We start from the raw sequence: 24,619 nt of genomic DNA on the forward strand, positions 1-24,619 counted from the left end.
AAGGATATTAGAAGCATTGTAAACACAAGCAAGCAAACGTATGGCACTGTTGCAACTCAACCAAACTGATCAAACGCCTACGTCACCCAGAGAGTGCGGGAAACAGCTCATCGTGGGAGGGAGTTGCGTTACCGTGCTTGTATTCGCTTCGGACCGGCTGCTGCAGTTTCAGAGTCCAATTAGTCCAATTTAGTGGGAGAATGATAGGTCAAAAAACCATCAATTCATTTTTTTCGCCCGTTTCTAAAAAGAGAAATTCGGAGGAGCGAACTGGAGATGACATTACCCAAGATGAGCAGGTAAATTAGACTGGTGGTCACATTTCTCTAGCTAGTTATGTTCACTAACGTTAGCTGGTTTGGTTGGTACATGTTTGCAGAATTGACCTGGTTGTCGTCGTGATGAAATTGGATAATATAGCTAAAGTGGAATTTTCAGGCTATACTTTGCACACCAGCTATCTAGCTCATTGATGTATAGCTAGCTAGTTGACTCCCTTGTTGAATTTCAGTTCGCGCGAGATCTCAGGATATGTTCACTCGCGTCAGTGTTTTGCGAGAGTTTGAAGATGTTTGCTCAGCATGCGAGTCATTCACCAAGGGGGATTTTAAATGCGACAACAGCTATAATTTCACCCAAAAAACGCTTTGCCCAAATTATTAAGGTTGGACGAACTAAGAAGTCGAAGCCATGCGAAGACAAGGCAGCACCGTCATCCCATCCTCTGAGCCCAGAACAGCTTGGGCGAATAGCTAAAAACAAAAGTGCAGCTTTGGATAGGCTCGCCTGCAGTCAATCTCCAGATGGGTTTGGGGAGAGCTGGAGAAAAGGATTACGCTCCGAGTTCGGAAAGCCCTATTTCAAAAACGTAAGATATTAGCAGACTGTGATGGCACACGTTTTTACTTGCAGCGTGGGTTGCCACATCATTTACAGTTGTAGGCAGACTGGGCAGCATATGCTAATTTTCCCCTTCCTTCAATCCCACAGTTGGTGTCCTTTGTTTCAGAGGAGAGGAAACGCCACACTGTCTACCCACCCCCTGAACAAGTTTTCACCTGGACACAGATGTGTGACATCCAAGATGTAAGTAATGGCAGTGCATTTCAGGTATGACTGGGGACAGAAATCACATGGTAAAGCTTTGTCCCACAAGTACACAGCCATTAGGAGACGGTTAATGGACTACACTTATATATTCTTATCCAAAGCGCTTTACAATGAAGTCCTCTCATTCATACACGCATACACACACGAAGGTCGGCAGCTGCCATGCAAGGTGCTAGCCTGCTCATTGGAAGCAATTTGGGGTTCAGTGTCTTGCCTTGCCCAACTTCGACATCAAGAGGAGCCGGGAATCGAACAGCCGACGCTACGATCATTGGACGACCCGCTCTACCTCCAGAGCTACAGCCGCTCCACAATGGTCCTCTTTCTCTAGGGAACTGACAATTCTGCTCCTGTCTGCAGGTCAAGGTGGTTGTTCTTGGCCAGGACCCATACCATGGTCCAAATCAGGCCCATGGGTTGTGCTTCAGTGTGCAGAGACCTGTTCCACCTCCACCAAGGTACGCACACACACACACACCACACAGAGGAATGCTCCCTTAAAGCTGACAATTGTCACAAAATGTGAGTTAACCACGCCTTTAAATGCAAAACATGTTTTTCAGCTTAATGAACATGTACAAAGAACTGGCCTCTGACATAGAAGGCTTCAAGCACCCTGGACATGGAGATCTGACGGGCTGGGCAAAACAAGGTACTGTTAAAGATGGACGTTGATTTGTTGAATCTCTTGATGTCTCTCATCTTATGTAACTCAATGAAACGGAGTCCTTGAGTAGGTAGTGAACTGTTGGTTAAACTCACTCCTTCAGCATAAATACCATCCACCCGCACTGATGAGCTAGATTTTCATCGGCGTAGCTGGTTAAAACAGTGTTTGTCCCGCGGGAGACCTGTGACCTGCGATGTCCTCTTGAAATGGCGAAGATCTTCACATACCAGTAGGTTGCTCCGACAGTAAACCCAGGGGACAGTCCAAACGAATGTCTCTTTGTTGGTTTACTGACTGCGGGTGCATGTCGAAATTAAGTGCTATGAATTTGCACACAGTATGTGGGAGCCTCAGTACAACTACGCCACATGATGCAAACGTGCGCTGGCTATTAACTATTTGCAAATAACTACAAACTCCCCACTAATGCTAATAACCAAGTGACTATTACTGTGAGCAACTAACGACTAACTGTCTGAACTATCTATTAATCAAACTGGCAGCAAAACAATTATCGTACTGATCGGATTACGTTATACTAAATGTAATGACTAAGCCTAGTAATTATATTTACTTCTGAGCCTTCATAACTAAATGTGCTCCTTTGCTTCTTCAGGAGTGCTGCTGCTCAACGCTGTCCTGACCGTTCGAGCGCACCAGGCCAACTCCCATAAAGACAAGGGCTGGGAGACCTTCACTGACGCGGTCGTGCAGTGGCTCAGCACCAACTCAGAAGGCCTCGTCTTCATGCTGTGGGGAGCCTACGCACAGAAGAAAGGAGCAGCTATTGATCGGGTTGGTTGAATGCATTGAATAGGTTATACATTTATTTATTTTATTACATGTTGTGTACTGACCAGTAACGGTTCTGTTTTGTAGAAACGCCACCATGTCCTGCACACGGTGCACCCCTCCCCGTTGTCGGCACATCGCGGGTTCTTCGGATGCAAGCACTTCTCCAAGACCAACGAGCTGCTGGAGAAATCGGGGAAGCAGCCCATTGACTGGACGGCACTTTGAGATCACGTCTCATCTTTCAGGATGTGGATTTATAAACTTAATACTATTAAGACTGGTTGAAACCTACCAAGACCGAACCATAAGCTTACATTTTTGTTACGTCTTCAATAGTCTGTCTCAGTATGGGGGAATTGAGTGGGCTTGGTATGTCTTAATGTTCACCGCATTCTAGTTCCCAGTTTGCACAGTTGAAACGTTATATAATGCAGTAGAAAATTGTGAAAGTCGGTGGGTTGTGAAACATCTCTAATGCATGGTGGGTAGTGTATATCTGACTGTTACTTGTTTGTTGTTTTTTGTACTTATTTTCCACATTATGCTTTTTTTTCTATTTCTTTTTTCTTTTTTTTAAACTTTTATGCTAAAATAAAATCGATTTACTCTGACTGATTATACATAACTTACCTCGAGGAAAGACTGGCAGCTTTGTGGGCGTGCTCGACAGCAGCTGACGAATCAAAGACAAAAGGGGCGCGCGTCGGATGGATCGCGTAGTGTTACGTTACGTGAGGCCAAAGGGCGGCAGTAGACTCGTAGGTCTTGTCTCCTTTGGCTTTGGTATCTACAGTAGCTTAGAGGGATAGTAGAAGACATCCTCCATAGTCAATCTGTGAATAAGTTGTAGCCTATAGCTAGATCTGTTTTTTTTATGTAAAGCCTCTACTTTGAAAATGCCTATTGAAAGCCTGCCAATTCGAGACGCGCCTCTTCATTTTCGTGTACTGCAGCAATATTTGGGTTTGCTCAAGAAGTACCCCATCCTCACCAAATCCGTGACGAGGTTAGTTATAGGCTATGGTCCGATAGCTTAGATCTGGTACTGCAAAAGATTTCTATTTTTCAGTGTTAGCTGGGATGTGGTTAGTTGTCAAACGGGTTTGAGGTTATAAATTCTGCCTCGAGTCGAGGGCTTGTCCTTGCCTACTAAACCACATTCATGTTCTACATGTTAGTTTTCACCATAGTATTTATTTGATTTTATCCATTTGATGCAATGCATGTCTGCCAAGCTCTTTGCAGATTACACTAAACTAAAGTAAACATTTGCTTGACCTGTTCACTTTGCTCTGTCATTTTCCAGCCAATCAGCCATCTGCCCAGAGAACCTCCCTGTTTCAAAATATGGAGAACACTGACTGAAATTATATGATTCTGTTTTGGCAGTGGTATTCTATCAGCCTTGGGAAATATTTTATCTCAAACATTGGAGGCAAGAAAAAAGGCCAAAGATGGGGGCCATATGAAGGAGCTTGACATTAAAGGACCTACCCGCTATGCCTTATACGGGTAAGGAAGAAATAAAAGACACCTCCGGGTCCCAATAACTGAAGGTTGGTTTAAAATTGGCATGTGATGTCTTAGGCTACTGAGGTTAACACTACCTACTCTGGGGTCCAATACTGTGAGGATGTAGGCTACTTGTAAGTAGAAGTCTGTTCGCATAAGGAATGAGGTATCACAGGTATTCCTGTTGTTTTTGCTTCAGGCTGTTTGTCACAGGGCCGGTGAGCCATTACTTCTACCAGCTCATGGAGGTGTTGATGCCTGCCTCTGAGCCATACAGTGTGGTCAAACGTCTTCTGTTAGATCGCCTCGTCTTCTCCCCCGCCTTCCTGCTACTCTTCTTCTTTGTCATGAACATCCTGGAGGTGGGTCGATGTCACCCCACTCTCCCTCTTGCCTAATCAACCTGCCTGATGCCCCCATTGGACCATGGGTCCAATTTAAATGTGTACTAAGTCAAGCCTATGTGATATACTACCAGAATCGTGTAGTCAATCAGTTTGGGTTGACCTCAGTGAAAAGTGCCTAAAACATTGATGTTGAAATAGGCATAATAAGTATACCTGTATACCTACAGTGAGTGTCAAACAATCCACTTAACAATCTGTCATTTGGATATGGGCATCTCACATAAAAAATGTGTATAATCAGGGTTGTTCGTTTGTTACAACATACTTAAGTTGATTGATACAGCACATCACTTGATAGGTTTGCATGTCTTACGTTGTTTTGTTTTTTTACTTCTTCCACGCTTTCGCAGGGAAAGAAGTGGCCAGACTTTGAGAGCAAAGTGAAAAGTAGTTATTGGACGGCCTTAAAGATGAACTGGAGAGTGTGGACACCCTTCCAGTTCATCAACGTTAACTATGTGCCCGTTGAGGTGAGTCGATCCCCTGGTTCCTCACGGTCCTCACATTCATGGTTCTGTTGAGGTCCTCATATTCATGGTTCTGTTGAGGTCCTCATATTCATGGTTCTGTTGATCAGCGCGTTTGACATGGGTCTCTCTACACCTCCCTCCCTCTCTCTCTGTTTTTTTTTTTTCCAGTTTCGAGTGTTGTTTGCCAACATGGTGGCCTTATTTTGGTATGCTTACCTTGCGTCTGTGAGGAAGTGAAGCCTCCAGAGATGTTCCTCCTGACTGCTGGGAGGACCCCGGTTCCACCACAGGGCTGGGGCCGTGCTACTGAAGGTCACAGCAGCATGCTGGTGCAACCAAGCCTATCTGTTGTAGTGTGGGACTAAAGATGACCTACACTACAATAATGAAATCGCAACACATATAACCTAAATTAGGCCTATTTCAAGACCGGTACTGTTGATATTTTTTGTATTTGATTTTATGATTAACAAATTAGTCATGAAAAAAAAACATAAATGTGCTAAGTTCAACCCAGATGCCAGTGAACACAACTTACAATTACATAATATCAATATTCACGATGTAAGATTTTCAAGGTTTCCATCAGATGGACATCCTGTAGCCAAGGTTTCAGTGGTGCTTTGCACTTAAGGTATTGGCACCCAAAAGGCAGGCTGATAATGCCTAATCTCAGGTCAAGAGAAAAGATTACACACATTAAAAATTATGTTACTGACATTGCCTTGAAACAAACTGGACACTGTGATTGTTACTGATTTATTATTAATTTGTCACATTTACATACAGTGCTGTGACTTAATTAAACGTTGTATTACATAACATTAAATATTGTGGGTGGAAAAATGGTCCCATGATGTGGCTTGGATCAAAGAAAGAAATGTATTTTATTAGCACATAACAGCAGAACGCGCCAATTCTAACCATCGTCCCATAACTTGCTTGGAAATGCAGTCCAGTAATAACAGTCCTGTAGCATCCTGTAGTTAAGATAGGGGGTGTCAACCCCCCCTTAAACGGAGCATTAGGAAGATGGTGCTTCCAGATTTTATTGCATAGTTTTCCAGAGTTTGGCCATCTTCGAGTTGTTTGCCCTCGTGGATCAGCCTCTGTTGATCTGCAGGCACGCCCTCCTTATTCCGGACCTTGGCTTTGAATTGGGTTACAGTCTCACCCGGTGCGACGTCGTATGTGTGCATCTGGCCCTTTTCATTCTTCAGGAACACCTGGAATTGAGCGGGCTCGGTTATGAGCACCCCCACCGCAGATCCCGAACTCAAGCCATAGAAGCTTAACGATTTCGAATCATCGCTGAGACTGATCTTCTGCCCGTTTTCACTTGACAGTCTCTGCTTTGCCACGGCCACATTAAAGACTTGGCAGACGAGCTTCTTCAGATCCATCACTGTCATGTCCGGCGTCACACTCAGGGAACGCGCATCCCCATTCATCAAATGGATTTTTAGTTCCATGGTGAGAAACTGTTGATGAACTTCAAACCTACAATAACGCATTTGTGTTAGAACAAAATTAGCCTATAGCCTAATTGATGATTTATTTATACTAGCGAATAAGCGTACAATCATAGGCTGATATAATATTAAGAAAAACAAGTTTGCGAACGTAGTCTTACCTTTTTGTTATTCCAACGATTGTTTTGCTGAACAGATGATCACCACATCCACTTGCCGCTTCCTGTGAGTTAACAGCTGAGCAGGGTAGCTTATATAGGGGTTGTATCCCGCCCATCAAATTAAGATTCGTTTTCCTTCCACAGCTTTCAGTTTCCATTCTCGGACTGTTGCTGACTTGGCGAGGAGACAAACCTAAATATTCATGTGAATAGGCTACAATAGGCTACATTATTGCCTCAGGATGTTATCATAAACAGCAGGGGGCAGCCTCATCACTTTCCAATACAGTATATTGGTACAAGAAAGGAAATAGAAACCATAGCAAATCAGCGGGGAATACCAACTGATAGGAATACAAGGCAGCCTACAGTCATGAGTACAGGGGATTCATAGGCTTGTTATGATCAAATGACTGATGAATCATCTTAGGAAGCAACACTGCCATAGTTGGTTCATTCGGACTGGAAGATGCAGTTTTGACTGAAGTTTTGGAAAAGTGTATCAGCCATGTCATTGTGACCAATGAAACCTTAATGGTATGGTACAGTTACAGTAGGTTATGCAGTATGTCAGAAATTCACTTCAATCTGAATCTCACTGGTTTTTAATATATTTTATTTGACTTGTATTTCACCAGGGGAGACCATTGAGACCAGGGTCTCATTTTCATTGGTGCCCTGGTTAGCAAATATAAACACATTATAACTAAATCAAATACAAATAGAGAATACAAAGACATTATACAAATTGATCAAATAAAAACAAAACACACATTAAATACAATAAACATTCAAATTGAGAAAACTCTTGAAACAGCAATCCTGAAGCTCATTAAAAACTCTGGGGGCACAGGGACTAAAAGCAGTTTTTCCCAGCTCTGTCCTGACTCGAGGGCTGTCAGGAACTAACCAATCCTGAGATCTTGTTTGGTGTGGACTAGAGCACCTTGTTTGGTTTGAGAGCTTCAATAGGTATTTCAGCTTGTCTTACTGAAGTTGAAGACTTGTCACTACTGTCTGATTAGTTTCATTTATTTCCTGTTCCAACCCCTGAAACTTACAGATTTTGGTCTAGTATGCCTACTTTTCAATTTATTCTAGTTTTTTTGCCTCATTATAAAACCAAAAACTGATAAACCCACATGACACGATTAAAATAAATAAAATATTTACAACACATTTGTTTGTATCATTGTAGTGCCATCTAGTGGATAGAGGAGAGAGGGAGATGGAGGAGAGGGAGGGAGATAGAGGAGAGGAAGGGAGATAGAGGAGAGGTGGAGGGAGGGACATGGAGGAGAGGTGGAGGGAGAGAGATAGAGAGGTGGAGAGAGGGAGATGGAGGAGAGGGAGGGAGATAGAGGAGAGGGAGGGAGATAGAGGAGAGGTGGAGGGAGGGACATGGAGGGAGGGAGATAGAGGAGAGGGAGGGAGATAGAGGAGAGGTGGAGGGAGGGACATGGAGGGAGGGAGATAGAGGAGAGGTGGAGGGAGGGACATGGAGGGAAGGAGATAGAGGAGAGGTGGAGGGAGGGACATGGTGGAGGGGAGGGAGGGAGATAGAGGAGAGGTGGAGGGAGTAGGAGGAGAGGGGGAGGGAGTAGGAGGAGAGGTGTGAAGGATGGGTGGAGGGAGTATTGTGATGGTGAGAGGGTGGGAATACGAGGTGGGCCCGCCCATCTGTCCTGTCAGTCTCCCCGTCTGTCACTCTTAAGGGGGCATCATCGTAGGACCGTGTCTCATTGCTGCTTGCGGCTTTCTTTTTAAAACATTTTTTAATTAATGTTTGTAACACTTAAGAGTAAGTGCACATTCATTATTATGTAATGGCATCGAAATAGGCTACCTCTGGTAACAACACTGACCCTGTTTAGACTTAAAATGCGTTTTGGACGATCAGATCACAAGTGGACAGTGCTAAATACAAGTGCAAACTGCCAAAACACATTGTGAAACGTTTCCTCAAACCACTTGCCGAGGTGGTCTGGGTGCATTTGACCACATATCTTTAGTAGTCTAAACGCTATTGCATCCTGATGTGTCCTTGACAAAGACGTAACAGGAAAACACATCATCAATGGAGGATAATTTTTCTCCTTTTCGCCTTTTGCAAGTTGCAAATGACTTGTCCTATCAATCGAAACAGTTGGAATAGTCCTACTATGTACATTAGTTCTTCAAACATCTTCGGTTGCTTTCATGCACAAAGTCAAACTGATTGATTATTGATTTATTTACATGGAACAGCTGTGTGACACGCACACAGGCAGGAGTGAGTTACTATGGTTACTATATCAACACAAGTGGTCAGCTGGACACATTTAGAGAGGCATGATAGACACAGGTGTAATTGACGATGCGCTTCGCTGTCCACTTGTGATCTGATCGTCCAAAACGCATTCTTAAACAAAGTATAAACAGGGTCACAGTAGTTGCATAAACCCCTTTCTACAGTATATAGTATTAAGGTTTCACGGTAGCCTATAAGTTATTACAAAAGTGGAACAAGATGTGGCTCTTTCCCTTCCAGTACCTCATTCCATGATTTGACCTTGGATATTAGGACAACTCAACCAATAGTGGGCCTGATAACAATTTTATTTAACATTTTAAGCAGCTGATGTGCTGATGCTGTAAAACTGTGAAAAAAAAACTTTCAGTTTGTGAATGACAGATTGACTTGGAACTAAACCAAAAATGAATTAATACTGAATAGCGAATCAGTATCATAAAGCCGAGTGGTTCAACATGGCAACTCTCTCCTCCCTCTTCGGAAGGGGAATGTTACCTGCAATTACAGTAGAAGAGGGAAATTTAGACCACCTCATGACAAACATAGTTTGCCTCAGATCAGAATAGTGTGGCTGTGGAGAACTGCTAATAAATTGGGATCCTCATTACTCACCTGGTGGTGCCACAAAGTACTCCTCCACTGTGTTTCTGGAGAGCCTGAGAAGCGCCTCTGCACAGTCCCCTTCTGCCACTGTGGCCTCACGCAAATACAGTGCCCTGAAAGACAGATTGTGCAATCTGCAGTAACATAATGTAAAGGTAGGTAGTACTTTATTGATCCTGGAGGGGATTACAGCAGCAGTGTACAGCAGCACTATACAAGACATGCAATAAAGACTAAGTACAAATATATATTTGCCAACATGGTGGCCTTATTTTGGTATGCTTACCTTGCGTCTGTGAGGAAGTGAAGCCTCCAGAGATGTTCCTCCTGAGTGCTGGGAGGACCCAGTTCCACCACAGGGCTGGGGCCGTGCTATTGAAGGTCACAGCAGCATGCTGGTGCAACCAAGCCTATCTGTTGTAGTGTGGGACTAAAGATGACCTACACTACAATAATGAAATCGCAACACATATAACCTAAATTAGGCCTATTTCAAGACCAGTACTGTTGATATTTTTTGTATTTGATTTTATGATTAACAAATTAGTCATGAAAAAAAAACATAAATGTGCTAAGTTCAACCCAGATGCCAGTGAACACAACTTACAATTACATAATATCAATATTTGGTTTCCATCAGATGGACATACTGTAGCCAAGGTTTCAGTGGTGCTTTGCACTTAAGGTATTGGCACCCAAAAGGCAGGCTGATAATGCCTCTATCTCAGGTCAAGAGAAAAGATTGCACACATTAAAAATTATGTTACTGACATTGCCTTGAAACAAACTGGACACTGTGATTGTTACTGATTTATTATTAATTTGTCACATTTACATACAGTGCTGTGACTTAATTCAACGTTGTATTACATAACATTAAATATTGTGGGTGGAAAAATGGTCCCATGATGTGGCTTGGATCAAAGAAATAAATGTATTTTATTAGCACACAACAGCAGAACGCGCCAATTCTAACCATCTTCCAATAACTTGCTTGGAAATGCAGTCCAGTAATAACAGTCCTGTAGCATCCTGTAGTTAAGATAGGGGATGTCAACCCCCCCTTAAACGGAGCGTTTGGAAGATGGTGCTTCCAGCTTTTATTGCATAGTTTTCCAGAGTTTGGCCATCTTCGAGTTGTTTGCCCTCGTGGATCAGAATCTGTTGATCTGCAGGCACGCCCTCCTTATTCCGGACCTTGGCTTTGAATTGGGTTACAGTCTCACCCGGTTTGACGTCGTAGGTGTGCGTCTGGCCCTTTTCATTCTTCAGGAACACCTGGAATTGAGCGGGCTCGGTTATGAGCACCCCCACCGCAGATCCCGAACTCAAGCCATAGAAGCTTAACGATTTCGAATCATCGCTGATGATCTTCTGCCCGTTTTCACTTGACAGTCTCTGCTTTGCCACGGCCACATTAAAGACTTGGCAGACGAGCTTCTTCAGATCCATCACTGTCATGTCCGGCTGCACACTCAGGGAACGCGCATCCCCATTCATCAAATGGATTTTTAGTTCCATGGTGAGAAACTGTTGATGAACTTCAAACCTACAATAACGCATTTGTGTTAGAACAAAATTAGCCTATAGCCTAATTGATGATTTATTTATACTAGCGAATAAGCGTACAATCATAGGCTGATATAATATTAAGAAAAACAAGTTTGCGAACGTAGTCTTACCTTTTTGTTATTCCAACGATTGTTTTGCTGAACAGATGATCACCACATCCACTTGCCGTTTCCTGTGAGTTAACAGCTGAGCAGGGTAGCTTATATAGGGGTTGTATCCCGCCCATCAAATTAAGATTCGTTTTCCTTTTTAAAAGGGCACAGCTTTCAGTTTCCATTCTCGGACTGTTGCTGACTTGGCGAGGAGACAAACCTAACTATTCATGTGAATAGGCTACAATAGGCTACATTATTGCCTCAGGATGTTATCATAAACAGCAGGGGGCAGGCTCATCACTTTCCAATACAGTATATTGGTACAAGAAAGGAAATAGAAACCATAACAAATCAGCGGGGAATACCAACTGATAGGAATACAAGGCAGCCTACAGTCATGAGTACAGGGGATTCACGGGCTTGTTATGATCAAATGACTGATGAATCATCTTAGGAAGCAACACTGCCATAGTTGGTTCACCCGGACTGGAAGATGCAGTTTTGACTGAACAGTTTTGGAAAAGTGTATCAGCCATGTCATTGTGACCAATGAAACCTTAATGGTATGGTACAGTTACAGTAGGTTATGCAGTAGCCTATGTCAGAAATTCACTTCAATCTGAATCTCACTGGTTTTTAATATATTTTATTTGACTTGTATTTCACCAGGGGAGACCATTGAGACCGGGGTCTCATTTTCATTGGTGCCCTGGTTAGCAAATATAAACACATTATAACTAAATCAAATACAAATAGAGAATACAAAGACATTATACAAATTGATAAAATAAAAACAAAACACACATTAAATACAATAAACATTCAAATTGAGAAAAATCTTGAAACAGCAATCCTGAAGCTCATTAAAAACTCTGGGGACACAGGGACTAAAAGCACTTTTTCCCAGCTCTGTCCGGACTCGAGGGCCGTCAAGAACTAACCAATCCTGAGATCTTGTTTGGTGTGGACTAGAGCACCTTGTTTGGTTTGAGAGCTTCAATAGGTATTTCAGCTTGTCTTACTGAAGTTGAAGACTTTGTCCAGGAATTTACATCCAAACACCTTGGGCCTTTGTCTTTGTAATTTGTCACCTCCCCCCAAGTCCCCTGCAAAACCCAGTTTTCAGTCATGTAAAACACCTCAGCTCTCCCTCTTTTGTAATTGTGAGCACACTCTGCATAGCTCTTCCTCATCTCTTTGTTTAGGTCGGAGGGGCCCCACCTTGGTCTTCCTCGTCCTGATTCAGACTTTTGTTTTCTTTGTTTTCTCATGTCACATGTCTTTACTCTTGGCCACGCCTGCCATTCATGTACAATGCAGTAGCCAATCACATCCTGGAAACACTGTACCTTTGTTTGGACTGTACATAAGCCACAGCCAGAAGTGACTGACTTCACTTCTCTGACTGAACCACCTTTGCTGCGTTTGTCAGGAAGTCCTTGCGCAAGTATTTGATTTCATTCAATAAACCAGACTCAACCTTTTGAACGTATCTTGGTAAATCTTTGGACTACACCAGTCTAAAATAACTATCACAGTTTGGCGAACGGGAATGGGAGCACTGCCTGCGTTTGGCTTCGGGATTCCAGTGGATAGGACTGATCGGCAGACGTGTCGGTCCATAGTGGGCGTTGGAAAATCAATTTTCTCTCTTGCGCCAGAGCGCACGGTGAGATTATTTCCTCAGTTCTTCCACTGGATTCTTGAAGCGCACAGGTACGTTTAAACGAACCCTCTTGTGGTTCTGAGTTGTATTTGCCTTGATTTGGTTCAGTTGTGTTGGTCTGGATTGGTTGAAAACAGGAAACCCCAGCGTGGGTATTAAGTAAGTAACTATCCAAGGAGATGTGGACAGCAATATACATATTTATATCGTATTGTCGTTTTGACTTCGTCCTTGTTTAGGCTACCGGGGGTTCTCTTCAGAAGAGGTGTGTTTTGGGGTTGGGACTCGCTCCCTTACAGTTGATGTAGACTACAGTTTAGATTGTTTGTCGGCTCGGCTGTAGTTAAGAAGTGAAAGTGCACTTCTAGGATAACGTTTTGGGTTGCTTTAGCTCGATGTTCCAGAATTAGCACAGAAGGGAACCTATTGAAGTTCGCAGATAGTGCGATTTCCACAGGGTTGAAGTTCGCAGTGAGTGCGATTTCCACAGGGTTGAAGTTCGCAGATAGTGCGATTTCCACAGGGTTGAAGTTCGCAGTGAGTGCGATTTCCACAGGGTTGAAGTTCGCAGATAGTGCGATTCCCACAGGGTTGAAGTTCGCAGTGAGTGCGATTTCCAAATGGGTTGAAGTTCGCAGTGAGTGCGATTTCCAAATGGGTTGAAGTTCGCAGTGAGTGCGATTACCAGCTAATCTCCGGAGTGTCTGTTTTTTGTCCCCGAACGGGGTTGTGTTGTCTTTATGTTTGTCTAAGCGCTATTTTTCGCCGGCTCAGTGGGATTTTTTGATTGCATTTTTGAGCCTCGGCTCTTGATTGTATGTTTGTTACGCGCGCCATGGATCCAGGTAAAGTATTGTTTTGTACCCTTTTTAGACTGTTAAAATTCTGCTAGATTCCCAGTAGGCTAGCTAACTGGTTGCCTAGGAGACGCCGGAAAACAACTCCCGGTGATCCGCCTTGAGCCAGAGGGAGAACAAAGAGATTCCTGACTGAGTGAGTACTAAGCGAATTTAATGTCTTAATGTGTGTTTCTTTCGAAATTGTATTCTTTCCCGCCGTGAGTTAACCATAAGGTTTCCTTTCATTGCTGTTTTGGGGTTTTTTTAGGCTGCGTCGTGATTATTTGGGATTTGTTTCTTTAAATTTCCCCGCGCTGCCAAAGACAATTTCCGGGTCATACATGCAACATTTTGGGATCACCACTAGGTGTCAATGTAACCCCGGCTAATAACATAGGGCTAGAGGAGGTCACAGGATTCTACTGCTAAACGTGTCTAGCCTGAGGAGATTGTTGCGCTGAAGCATTACTCTGCGAGCGTTTGTTGGCAGAATTTCGTTATGTGCTAAAGCATTTTCGATTTCTTACATCCACATCTGACATTTAGTGTTACATTTTTAGCTAAGATTCGGGCTCAGCTAGAGGGTTAAGGGAAAAGCCTGTTGATTCTCTAGACTGGTCTGTTTTTAAGATTTGGGAGAGTAGAACGAGAGAGTTTTTTTTAGGTCAGGAAGGAAAGATAAGGAGATTCAGCAAACAGTCTCTCCACCATTTTCCCCAGCAGAATAACTCTGATTTAAAATTAGATTCCCCCCCTCGACTTGTTGCGCCATTAGCCACGCCCCTTCTTTCTACGAGGTATTTGTCCGAACAGGGCCGGAAGGAAGAGCCTCCGATTTTGAAGTCGAGCGCCACCTGCTGGACTTCCCTTGAACAACCCATAAGGGTGATTTTAAACTAGCCAAGATAGAGAGTTTTAATTTTTAAGGGTAAATAAACAGGATAAAATAGATGTAGAGCGAACTCAAAAGTCTGACAGGGTTGAATAGGTGTTTGATTCAGGAGTTTTGTTTCAATAGTCAATGAATGGCCATAAGCTGTTCGTTTTATGCATTTCTACTGTATGAATTTTCATTCATATAATGATAATGTGTTTTTTGAGGAGCTGGCATTAGGCCTCCTCCTCTGCTATTGAACCCAGTCTGTGTTTTGAGTCTTAATTTTCAGGTGCTATGGACCCTGGGCGGCAGGTCTTTGAGGAGCCTGGATCATGCCTTCCTGGGGACATTGGAACCTGCTATTGGTCTGTTTAACTGTTGTTTGTTTTGTCTCTCTTTCTGATATGTAGCTTAAAACATAAGGTTTGTGCATAATAGTGTGGGGAATAGATAAGGGTTGCCAGTGTCTTAATCTGAATGCAGCATCTCATAACCCAATTTATATATATTTTAAATGAGTATGTTAAATATCTCATGTTTATAGTTTGAGGCACATTCATCGGGCCTGAGTGTTTTTTCTGAGTGGTATTTTACAGACAACTGTCGTTCCGGGAGTGATGGGTGAATGCCGAACCAGGAGACGGGCACAGGACACCGGAGGTTACTGGCCTGTTTCCCTACAGAGGGGCGATCTGGGTTTCGTGAGATGCAGACCAACGCCATGTCACCAACTCACTGTGAGCGACAGATAAGTATGAAACAGGAGCAGTGCCCAAATACTCTGTCCTCAAATGCAGAAGAGGGAGGGTTTAGATATACAAATTTTAGCTATACAAATGAAGCTTTGATGGAGTTTTTTGATTAGTTAATTGTAAATGAAGCCAGTTCATTTTAGTGTCATTTTCTTTGCCCCATCTCTATTTTTATCCTGACTTCAGGAAATTTTTGCTTTCACCTTTAGGGGGTGTTGTTTTGTTGAGACGAGAATATAGCGTATTTTATTTTCATAAAATTGCAAGAGAACTGCTAGAGCCAAATCCAATTGCCTTGATCATGACTGGGGACTGGGCGTGTTGAAGTCATTCTAACACTGCCCCTGATGTCACTGTAGGGTACTGCAGACTGGCTCTAAATGACACTTGAACAGTCACCCTGTTTAAGTTTTCCTGACAGAATAACAACATTTTTTCCCCAAAGCAGGAGCTTGCGCTTAACCATATTTCTGAGAATCTCCAACAGATTTTGAATAACCGTTCCTGACCAAAGAGGGGAACAGGGAGACCAGACCAGAGGACTCTCTTTTTGCTCTTCTGTTTTGTCTCTGTTTGTCTCTCTCATCTGTGAATCCACAGACGGAGCACTTCATCAGCCTGTACTGGGGGAGCGCCGAGGTGAGCCCTCCAGCAGCACGACCCGGGCCGGCCCTACGTGGAGCAGTACAGGGATGGACCGGGTTCAGTTCAAGAGCCTACATTTCTGACCTACAAACATCTGCTCCACCTGCGGAGAAAAAGAAATGAAGGACTAAGTGCACATTTCCACCACCAAACTAACCTGTATCTAGGGCCTAATGACAAACCTGTACTACCTCGTTCATGTTTTCATTATGCTTTCAAACTAGCCCACGGGCCAGATCATGTTTCAAAAACAGGGGTGGCGGAGGATGTTAACAGATGTCTCCAACAGAGTGAGGACCGCCATTTCCTGAGGCTAAGGAGGGGTTCCTGCATCACATCTCTCCTGGGGATTGGGTCCTGGTCCACGACCACAGACGAAGGAGCTGGAACTCGCCGAGGTGGCTCGGGCCGTACCAGTTCCTACTCATCACGCAGACAGCGATCGGAGAGGACTTCGTGGACCCATGCAAGCCATTGCCGACGGGTCCAAGCAGCAGAGGACGGTCCACCAGGGGATCGCAAACACCAGGAGATCAGAATGCAGCTGAACCAGAGGGCTCAGAGGCCAAAACCATGGGCCATCACACTGTCCTCTCCTCTGACGAGAAATCGGAGGAAAAAATGACCTTGCTGGTCACCTCCTTCTACTGGTCGTTATGATGGCAACATGGAGAAACACCACAGCCTTGACCTCACAAGATGCACCACACACGCACACACACCTGCACACACTAACATTGAACATAACTGATTTCAAGCAACGCGACATTGAAGTTGCGATCTAGAAGAGAAGACGCCTTGCATTCCCCAGATGACATTCTCCTCTGATGAGAAATCGGACTGCACCTCTGATCGCACACACTGGAACCTACATTAAACATTCAGAGACGCACACATGGAATCTATGTTCCATAGGACATCACATGCAATTATTCACAAGAGTGAATGAACTTTGAAATAATCTGGAAAATATCATATTTGTTTACAAGAGTTGCAATGGTTGAAACATGAGTTGATAAATAAGTTTGGGTTTTTCCTCTAAATTGACCAAGAGGTTTTTTGCCCCTCTTACACTGGTAACCATTTTATCTTTTTTTTGCCTTGTTAAATCAAGTTTGTTTTTTGGTGAATGGTTGTCCACTCTTAGACTATAAATAGTATATAATCATGTCATTTTTTTTTTTATCTTGTTTCCTGTCAAATTTCTGAAGCAAGGGGTTTTGGTGTGTGATTTTGCACGTTGAGAGAAAATAATTAAAAAAAAAAAAAAAAAAAAGAGATTTTTTTTTTTTTTCTCCACCTAGTGGAGAGATTATTTCCTTTCCACATGTATAGCATAGCTGACTGTTTACACTGTGTTTGGATTTTATTTTTGTGTGCCTGTTCAGGCACAAATGAGGGATTGTCCAGGAATTTACATCCAAACACCTTGGGCCTTTGTCTTTGTAATTTGTCACCTCCCCCCAAGTCCCCTGCAAAACCCAGTTTTCAGTCATGTAAAACACCTCAGCTCTCCCTCTTTTGTAATTGTGAGCACACTCTGCATAGCTCTTCCTCATCTCTTTGTTTAGGTCGGAGGGGCCCCACCTTGGTCTTCCTCGTCCTGATTCAGACTTTTGTTTTCTTTGTTTTCTCATGTCACATGTCTTTACTCTTGGCCACGCCTGCCATTCATGTACAATGCAGTAGCCAATCACATCCTGGAAACACTGTACCTTTGTTTGGACTGTACATAAGCCACAGCCAGAAGTGACTGACTTCACTTCTCTGACTGAACCACCTTTGCTGCGTTTGTCAGGAAGTCCTTGCGCAAGTATTTGATTTCATTCAATAAACCAGACTCAACCTTTTGAACGTATCTTGGTAAATCTTTGGACTACACCAGTCTAAAATAACTATCACAGTCACTACTGTCTGATCAGTTTCATTTATTTCCTGTTCCAACCCCTGAAACTTCCAGATTTTGGTCTAGTATGCCTACTTTTACATTTATTCTAGTTTTTTTTGCCTCATTATGCAACCAAAAACTTAGATAAACCCACATGACACGATTAAAATAAATAAAATAATTAAAACACATTTGTTTGTATCATTGTAGTGCCATCTAGTGGATAGAGGAGAGAGGGAGATGGAGGAGAGGGAGGGAGATAGAGGAGAGGGAGAGAGATAGAGGAGAGGTGGAGGGAGGGACATAGAGGAGAAGTGGAGGGCGGGACATGGAGGAGAGGTGGAGGGAGAGAGATAGAGAGGTGGAGAGAGGGAGATGGAGGAGAGGGAGGGGGATAGAGGAGAGGTGGAGGGGAGGGAGAGATAGAGGAGAGGTGGAGGGGAGGGAGAGAGATAGAGGAGAGGTGGAGGGAGGGACATGGAGGGGAGGGAGATAGAGGAGAGGTGGTGGGAGGGACATGGAGGGGCGGGAGGGAGATAGAGGAGAGGTGGAGGGAGGGACATGGAGGGGAGGGAGATAGAGGAGAGGTGGAGGGAGGGACATGGAGGGGCGGGAGGGAGATAGAGGAGAGGTGGAGGGAGGGACATGGTGGAGGGGAGGGAGGGAGATAGAGGAGAGGTGGAGGGAGATAGAGGAGAGGTGGAGGGAATAGGAGGAGAGGGGGAGGAAGGGAGATGGAGGAGAGGAACAGGTTGAGATGGAGGGGAGACACTAAAAAGGTAGGGAGTGTCAGAGGTGTGAAGGATGGGTGGAGGGAGTATTGTGATGGTGAGAGGGTGGGAATACGAGGTGGGCTGTCCCATCAGTCTCCCTGTCTGTCAGTCTTAAGGGGGCATCATCGTAGGACCCTGTCTCATTGCTGCTTGCGGCTTTCTTTTAAAACATTTTTTAATTAATGTTTGTAACACTTAAGAGTAAGTGCACATTCATTACTATGTAATGGCATCGAAATAGGTTACTTCTGGTAACAAAACTGACCCTGTTTAGACTTAAAATGCGTTTTGGACGATCAGATCACAAGTGGACAGTGCTAAATACAAGTGTAAACGACCATCAAAACAAACTTGAAACGTTTCCTCAAACCATTTGCCGAGGTGGTCTGGGCGCATTTGACCCCATATCTTTAGTAGTCTGAACGCTATTGCGTCCTGATGTGTCCTTGACAAAGACGTAACAGGAAAACACATCATCAATGGAGGATAATTTTTCTCCTTTTCGCCTTTTGCAAGTTGCAAATGACTTGTCCCATCAATCGAAACAGTTGGAATAGTCCTACTATGTACATTAGTTCTTCAAACATCTTCGGTTGCTTTCATGCACAAAGTCAAATCGATTGATTATTGATTTATTTACATGGAACAGCTGTGTGAACACAAGTGGTCAGCTAGACACATTTAGAGAGGCATGATAGACACAGGTGTAATCGACGATGCGCTTCGCTGTCCACTTGTGATCTGATCGTCCAAAACGCATTCTTAAACAAAGTATAAACAGGGTCACAGTAGTTGCATAAACCCCTATCTACAGTATATAGTATTAAGGTTTCACGGTAGCCTATAAGTTATTACAAAAGTGGAACAAGATGTGGCTCTTTCCCTCCCAGTACCTCATTCCATGATTTGACCTTGGATATTAGGACAACTCAACCAATAGTGGGCCTGATAACAATTTTATTTAACATTTTAAGCAGCTGATGTGCTGATGCTGTAAAACTGTGAAAAAAAACCTTTCAGTTTGTGAATGACAGATTGACTTGGAACTAAACCAAAAATGAATTAATACTGAATAGCGAATCAGTATCATAAAGCCGAGTGGTTCAACATGGCAACTCTCTCCTCCCTCTTCGGAAGGGGAATGTTACCTGCAATTACAGTAGAAGAGGGAGATTTAGACCACCTCATGACAAACATAGTTTGCCTCAGATCAGAATAGTGTGGCTGTGGAGAACTGCTAATAAATTGGGATCCTCATTACTCACCTGGTGGTGCCACAAAGTACTCCTCCACTGTGTTTCTGGAGAGCCTGAGAAGTGCCTCTGCACAGTCCCCTTCTGCCACTGTGTCCTCACGCAAATACAGTGCCCTGAAAGACAGATTGTGCAATCTGCAGTAACATAATGTAAAGGTAGGTAGTACTTTATTGATCCTGGAGGGGATTACAGCAGCAGTATACAGCAGCAGTATACAAGACATGCAATAAAGACTAAGTACAAATATAAAAACACAAATGTACAGTACATATACAATAATACAAAGATACAAGTGTAACAAAAAAGGAAACAAGTTTTACAAATATCAGCCAAATATCCAAATGTTGAAATGATAATGGTTTGAGATCCCCTTTTTTTTGTTCGAAGTACTGACAGACCAAACTACAGATATGGAACCTGGTCACAGAATGGACACTGAGACAGTGGAGTGTACTAATCAGAAAACTGACTTCTTTACCTGTCTTCTAGAACCGAATCCATTGGTTCCACCCCATCTGTGTCGACGACATGGAGCTGGTCAGCAAATCGAATGGCCTTCTCTAAACAGGCCAGTCCCTCCTGATTACGGAAATTCACCAGGGCCAGTCTTTCTAATTTGTCAACCAGGTCTGCAGGCACTCGAGTTGGCTGAAAAATGTAACACAAGATGCATTATAAACTGAGTGCTCACTACGGACTGATGTCATATTGATGACCTATTATCAATAAGATCATGAAACCAACCGGAGGCAACTGGTCGTCCAGCACAGGTTCCCATGTTGGAGCATGTGGCACCTACAAATGAACATCAGATAAAGCATGATCACGTTCAGCTAGCTAACTTTAGATCCAGCTTGCTTCTCTAAAATGAACATCAGATGAAGCATGATCACGTTCAGCTAGCTAACTTTAGATCCAGCTTGCTTCTCTAAAATGAACATCAGATGAAGCATGATCACGTTCAGCTAGCTAACTAGATCCAGCTTGCTTCTCTAAAATAAGACAATGCTACAGACAGTATACATGGAGTTACGGTTATCCTTGATCCAGGTCGGTATACTATTCGGGTAGACCCGACCTAGCTGGACCAGGGTTAGAGTTAACTAGCTACAGCTAGCTAGCTAGACAGTTCGCTGGGACTAAAAAGCAGCAACTACACAGGTAGCTAGCAGCTAGAAATAGCAAACGTTAGGCTTAGCATAACTACTTACCAGATATACACTTACCGTTGTATTATAAATTTGAGAACTGTATTGTTTACGGTGTCGAATTTCCACAGGGGTGCACAGGCAGCATCTGTCACTGAAAGTTAATGAAACTCCCGAGGCCCTGCATCGATAAAATGAAGGCCTAGTTTTCAGTGCTAGGTTTTGGAGCCTGCGAGTCGAATGAAATGATAACATGTTCGCGCTAGCTAGCTAACTGAGGCTGATTTAAATAACGTATGTAAGCAATAAGACAGGTAATTTATCTAGCTGAAAACATGTCACATCTGTAGTTCTCGGTCTGCTGCCGAAACACGACAAACGTCTAACAAAGCTGATTACAGAGAATGCTAGTTCGAAAAGCATATTATGTGCTTTTCGGGACTACTAGTTCAACGAGCCCGGATAGCTCAGTCGGTAGAGCATCAGACTTTTAATCTGAGGGCCCAGGGTTCAAGTCCCTGTTCGGGCGTTAGATTTTCTATATGCCAATTTCCATTTTTCTCGCCTGAGTAATTCTAGATTTTAGATTGATAAATACATAACAATCAACGATGGAAAAAAGCGTCAAATGATGAAAGCGGTAGGCCTATGTCATGTGTCTGAAAATAAACTGGAAAGACAATTGGAAAAACAAGAATTACTAAATTTTTTAAACTTTTTTTAATAAATACATATACCATTTAATATAGGCCTACTGGTTCTTATACATTTTGATTTGTTGTCAATACACTTTACAACCGACCACATATTAGCGTAACATACAAAAGCAGAAGATAAATGAGTAAATGAATTAATTAAATATGGCAACAAATAAATAGATGTTACAATATAATTGAATTGTTTGGTACTGTAACAGCAGTTTGCGTTCACTGAGAACCACCAATACTTATGCAGTTAATCTCAACACATTCATGAAACAACACCGGTAGAACTTAGAAGTTCTATGCAATGGTACACAGAGATGGTCCAATAGATATATTAATTGTAATACATACTGTAGTAAATAGGAGGTGAAAGCACAGATAGAATCCCCAAAAATATATTCAAGCTACTTCAAGCTACTACCAGCTAATACTCCAAAGTCGTTCAGTTCTTCATACCACTCACCACTACCAAACAGCGATGGAAGCATATCTTTGCATGTCTGTGAGGGATAGCCTTATCATTGCTTCTTATCTGTACCTCTGCTTTCATCATTAAATTCAAACCATTGCAAATTAGTTAATTACTCTACTTCTCATTCCACTTTTATCCACATAATACATTGTAGTACCAGTACCTAAAATAACATTTTGATTGCTTTAAATAATAGAAATGGAGTCAATTTCAAAAGACAATACAAGGTACCGAGTAAAGCAACACAATTTACATAATATACAACGGTTCACTGCATAATGAAAAAATAAATAAAAGTACCATTCATTTTGTTGCTTTTTGAGTCCATATCTTCCCAGAGAACTATAAGTCACATATACATAATATATTTCTCTCTATGTATCAGAAATATAGTATACATCTTGATTATGACTATAATAACTTAGATATTATTTTATTCATTTCCCTTACCAATACACCTCACACACACAGCAGTATACAAATACACATTATAGAATAGACAAGGGAGGTGATGGGAACTAATCAAAACACTACCATTGCTGACATGGTTTCAAGAAATGATACCTGTGTGCAGTGCGTAAAATCTAGCCTAGTGTTCACTAGGTTTACAAATCAGTAGCAAGTAAAATGGCTGTTGTGGGAAATATGCCTTGCTAATGCAACCATTTTAAATTTGCCTCTTTTACCCTCCCCATATAAGAGAGAGATGCTCTTCTCCTCCACCCATCTTACAGGAGCATTAGAGCTGAAGTCATAGAAACCTCACACAAAGTGTTTGTGATGAAGGTTCAGCTGCAGTTTCAGTACTGTGCATGAAGACATACAGTAACAGGTTACCTTAAATTCCTTGCTGGGCTGCACCTGCTAATGTTTTAACTTGGCCAATGTTACATGTCTACTACCATATATTGCACTATAGGGCCACATTATGATGATTTGGTTTCATGAATATATATGGATTAAATTTCTCTAAATACTTACATTAATGAATATAAGGTTGATTTATTCAATAAGTACACAGCTTTGTCTGTTGTCTTCTAGGAAATAAAGTTAGCTAGACTTCCATTTTATCATCATAAATTGAGCCACTAAATGGTGAGCCTGAATTTGCAGAACAAGACCGTCTTCGATTAAGATATACAAAATTAAGATTAACACAATTTCAGTAACACAATAACTGGAGGTAAAAGCCTAAGGCAACATTTCCTTGATATTTCTTTCATTATCTGAAATTACAGTCAAGCCAGAAAGTCTGCGCACCCTTTTCACCTTCTCCACGTTTTATTGTTACAGATTTCTTCTACAATAGATGGAGTTCATTTTTTGCCTCAAAATTCTACACAAAATAGCCCATAATGACAAAGCAAAAACAGATTTTTAGACATTTGTGCTAATTTATTATTTAACAAGTGTGCACACCCTTTGATATGACACCCAAAAGTGATCTGAGATACATTTTGTTTCCACTGATACTGCTTGAGATGTTTCTACGACTTAATTGGAGTCCACCTGTGGTAAATTAAATTGATTGGACATGACTGGGGATTGCCAACAACTGTCTACTGTATATAAGGTCCCACAGTTGACAGTGCATGTCAGAGCAAACTCCAAGCCATGGGGTCAAAGGAATTATCTGCAGACCTCAGAAACACGATTGTGTCAAGGCATAGATCTGGAGAAGGGTATGGAAGATTTTCTGCACCTTTAGAAAGGGCACAGTGGCCACAATCATTCATAAATGGAAGTTTGGAACCACCAAGACTCTTCCTAAACCTGGCCGCCTGGCGAAACAGATCAATTGAGGAAGACACTCCTTAGCCTGATCTGATGAAACCAAAACTGAACTTTTTGGCATGAATAGCAAGCATGACTGTCAGCGGTGGGAACGGGGCGACTTGTCCTGATAGAGGGAAAGCTGAATGCAGCGAAGTACACCGAGATCCTTGAAGAAAACCTGCTCCAGAGCACTCTGGCCCTCAGACTGGGGTGAAGGTTCACCTTCCAAAATTAAGATTACCCTAAGAACACAGCCAAGATAACAAAGGAGAGGCTTCAGGACAAGTCTGTTAATGTCCTTGAGTGGCCCAGCCAGAGCCCAGACTTAAACCCAATTGAACATATCTGGAAAGACCTGAAAATGGCTGTGCACCGACGCTCCCTATTCAACTTCATGCAGCTTGCGAGGATCTGCAGAAAAGAATGGGAGAAACTGCCCAAAAATAGGTGTGCCAGGCTTGTAGTGTCATACCCAAGAAGACTTGTGGCTGTAATGGCTGCCAAAGGTGCTTCAACAAAGTACTGAGTAAATGGTGTAAATACATATGTACAGCATTTTATTTTTTAATACATTTGCAAACATTTCTAAAAACCTTTTCACTTTGTCATTATGGGGTATTGTGTGTAGATTACTGAGAAAAAAATAATGTAATCAATTTTGGA

The 24,619-nt window shown here is 42.6% G+C and overlaps 5 protein-coding genes across 6 annotated transcripts; 2 read left to right on the top strand and 3 right to left on the bottom strand.

Moving 5' to 3' along the window:
• The first annotated feature begins 555 nt into the window (after window positions 1-555).
• On the top strand, window positions 556-3,054 carry unga (uracil DNA glycosylase a). Its single transcript, XM_084456745.1, has 6 exons — window positions 556-868; window positions 991-1,086; window positions 1,471-1,568; window positions 1,674-1,762; window positions 2,397-2,575; window positions 2,660-3,054. The coding sequence occupies exons 1-6, from the start codon at window positions 569-571 to the stop codon at window positions 2,798-2,800; spliced, it is 903 nt and encodes a 300-aa protein (XP_084312871.1). The 5' UTR covers window positions 556-568; the 3' UTR covers window positions 2,801-3,054.
• Window positions 3,055-3,322: 268 nt separating this feature from the next.
• pxmp2 (peroxisomal membrane protein 2) lies at window positions 3,323-5,525 on the top strand. The gene is made up of 5 exons (XM_084456747.1): window positions 3,323-3,581; window positions 3,965-4,087; window positions 4,287-4,449; window positions 4,845-4,964; window positions 5,133-5,525. The coding sequence occupies exons 1-5, from the start codon at window positions 3,472-3,474 to the stop codon at window positions 5,199-5,201; spliced, it is 585 nt and encodes a 194-aa protein (XP_084312873.1). The 5' UTR covers window positions 3,323-3,471; the 3' UTR covers window positions 5,202-5,525.
• Window positions 5,526-5,965: 440 nt separating this feature from the next.
• Window positions 5,966-6,376, bottom strand: LOC311324833 (ubiquitin-like; the record flags this gene model as incomplete). The annotated part of the gene is made up of 1 exon (XM_084457428.1): window positions 5,966-6,376. The coding sequence occupies one exon, from the start codon at window positions 6,374-6,376 to the stop codon at window positions 5,966-5,968; it is 411 nt and encodes a 136-aa protein (XP_084313554.1).
• Window positions 6,377-10,546: 4,170 nt separating this feature from the next.
• LOC311324834 (ubiquitin-like) lies at window positions 10,547-10,954 on the bottom strand (the record flags this gene model as incomplete). Its single annotated transcript, XM_084457429.1, has 1 exon — window positions 10,547-10,954. One exon carries the CDS (start codon window positions 10,952-10,954, stop codon window positions 10,547-10,549), a length of 408 nt encoding a protein of 135 aa, XP_084313555.1.
• An 8,435-nt stretch (window positions 10,955-19,389) lies between these two features.
• gatc (glutamyl-tRNA amidotransferase subunit C) lies at window positions 19,390-21,460 on the bottom strand. 2 transcript variants are annotated; one of them, XM_084456749.1, is made up of 5 exons: window positions 21,083-21,460; window positions 20,601-20,651; window positions 20,335-20,504; window positions 19,866-19,969; window positions 19,390-19,748 (listed from the first exon to the last, which is right to left on the bottom strand). In XM_084456749.1, the coding sequence occupies exons 1-5, from the start codon at window positions 21,257-21,259 to the stop codon at window positions 19,687-19,689; spliced, it is 564 nt and encodes a 187-aa protein (XP_084312875.1). In that variant the 5' UTR covers window positions 21,260-21,460; the 3' UTR covers window positions 19,390-19,686. The 2 variants fall into 2 exon arrangements, with proteins under 2 accessions (XP_084312875.1, XP_084312874.1); XM_084456748.1 differs by having other exon boundaries at window positions 21,068-21,460.
• Window positions 21,461-24,619: the final 3,159 nt, after the last annotated feature.

The sequence above is a fragment of the Borostomias antarcticus genome (genome assembly GCF_949987555.1).
Source record: "Borostomias antarcticus genome assembly, chromosome: 23".
Taxonomy (NCBI): domain Eukaryota; kingdom Metazoa; phylum Chordata; class Actinopteri; order Stomiiformes; family Stomiidae; genus Borostomias; species Borostomias antarcticus.

Bases quoted from the DNA above. Each gene is read 5' to 3' on its own strand.
- pxmp2 (XM_084456747.1), top strand. From the start codon at position 3,472: ATGCCTATTGAAAGCCTGCCAATTCGAGACGCGCCTCTTCATTTTCGT. The intron at 3,582-3,964 runs GTTAGTTATAGG...CTGTTTTGGCAG, and splicing joins CTCACCAAATCCGTGACGAG to TGGTATTCTATCAGCCTTGG. The intron at 4,088-4,286 runs GTAAGGAAGAAA...TTTTTGCTTCAG, and splicing joins ACCCGCTATGCCTTATACGG to GCTGTTTGTCACAGGGCCGG.
- unga (XM_084456745.1), top strand. From the start codon at position 569: ATGTTTGCTCAGCATGCGAGTCATTCACCAAGGGGGATTTTAAATGCG. The intron at 869-990 runs GTAAGATATTAG...TCAATCCCACAG, and splicing joins GAAAGCCCTATTTCAAAAAC to TTGGTGTCCTTTGTTTCAGA. The intron at 2,576-2,659 runs GTTGGTTGAATG...TCTGTTTTGTAG, and splicing joins AAGGAGCAGCTATTGATCGG to AAACGCCACCATGTCCTGCA.
- gatc (XM_084456748.1), bottom strand. From the start codon at position 21,259: ATGTTATCATTTCATTCGACTCGCAGGCTCCAAAACCTAGCACTGAAA. The intron at 20,652-21,067 runs GTAAGTAGTTAT...GTTCATTTGTAG, and splicing joins CAACGGTAAGTGTATATCTG to GTGCCACATGCTCCAACATG. The intron at 19,970-20,334 runs GTAAAGAAGTCA...TCTGTCTTTCAG, and splicing joins GATTCGGTTCTAGAAGACAG to GGCACTGTATTTGCGTGAGG.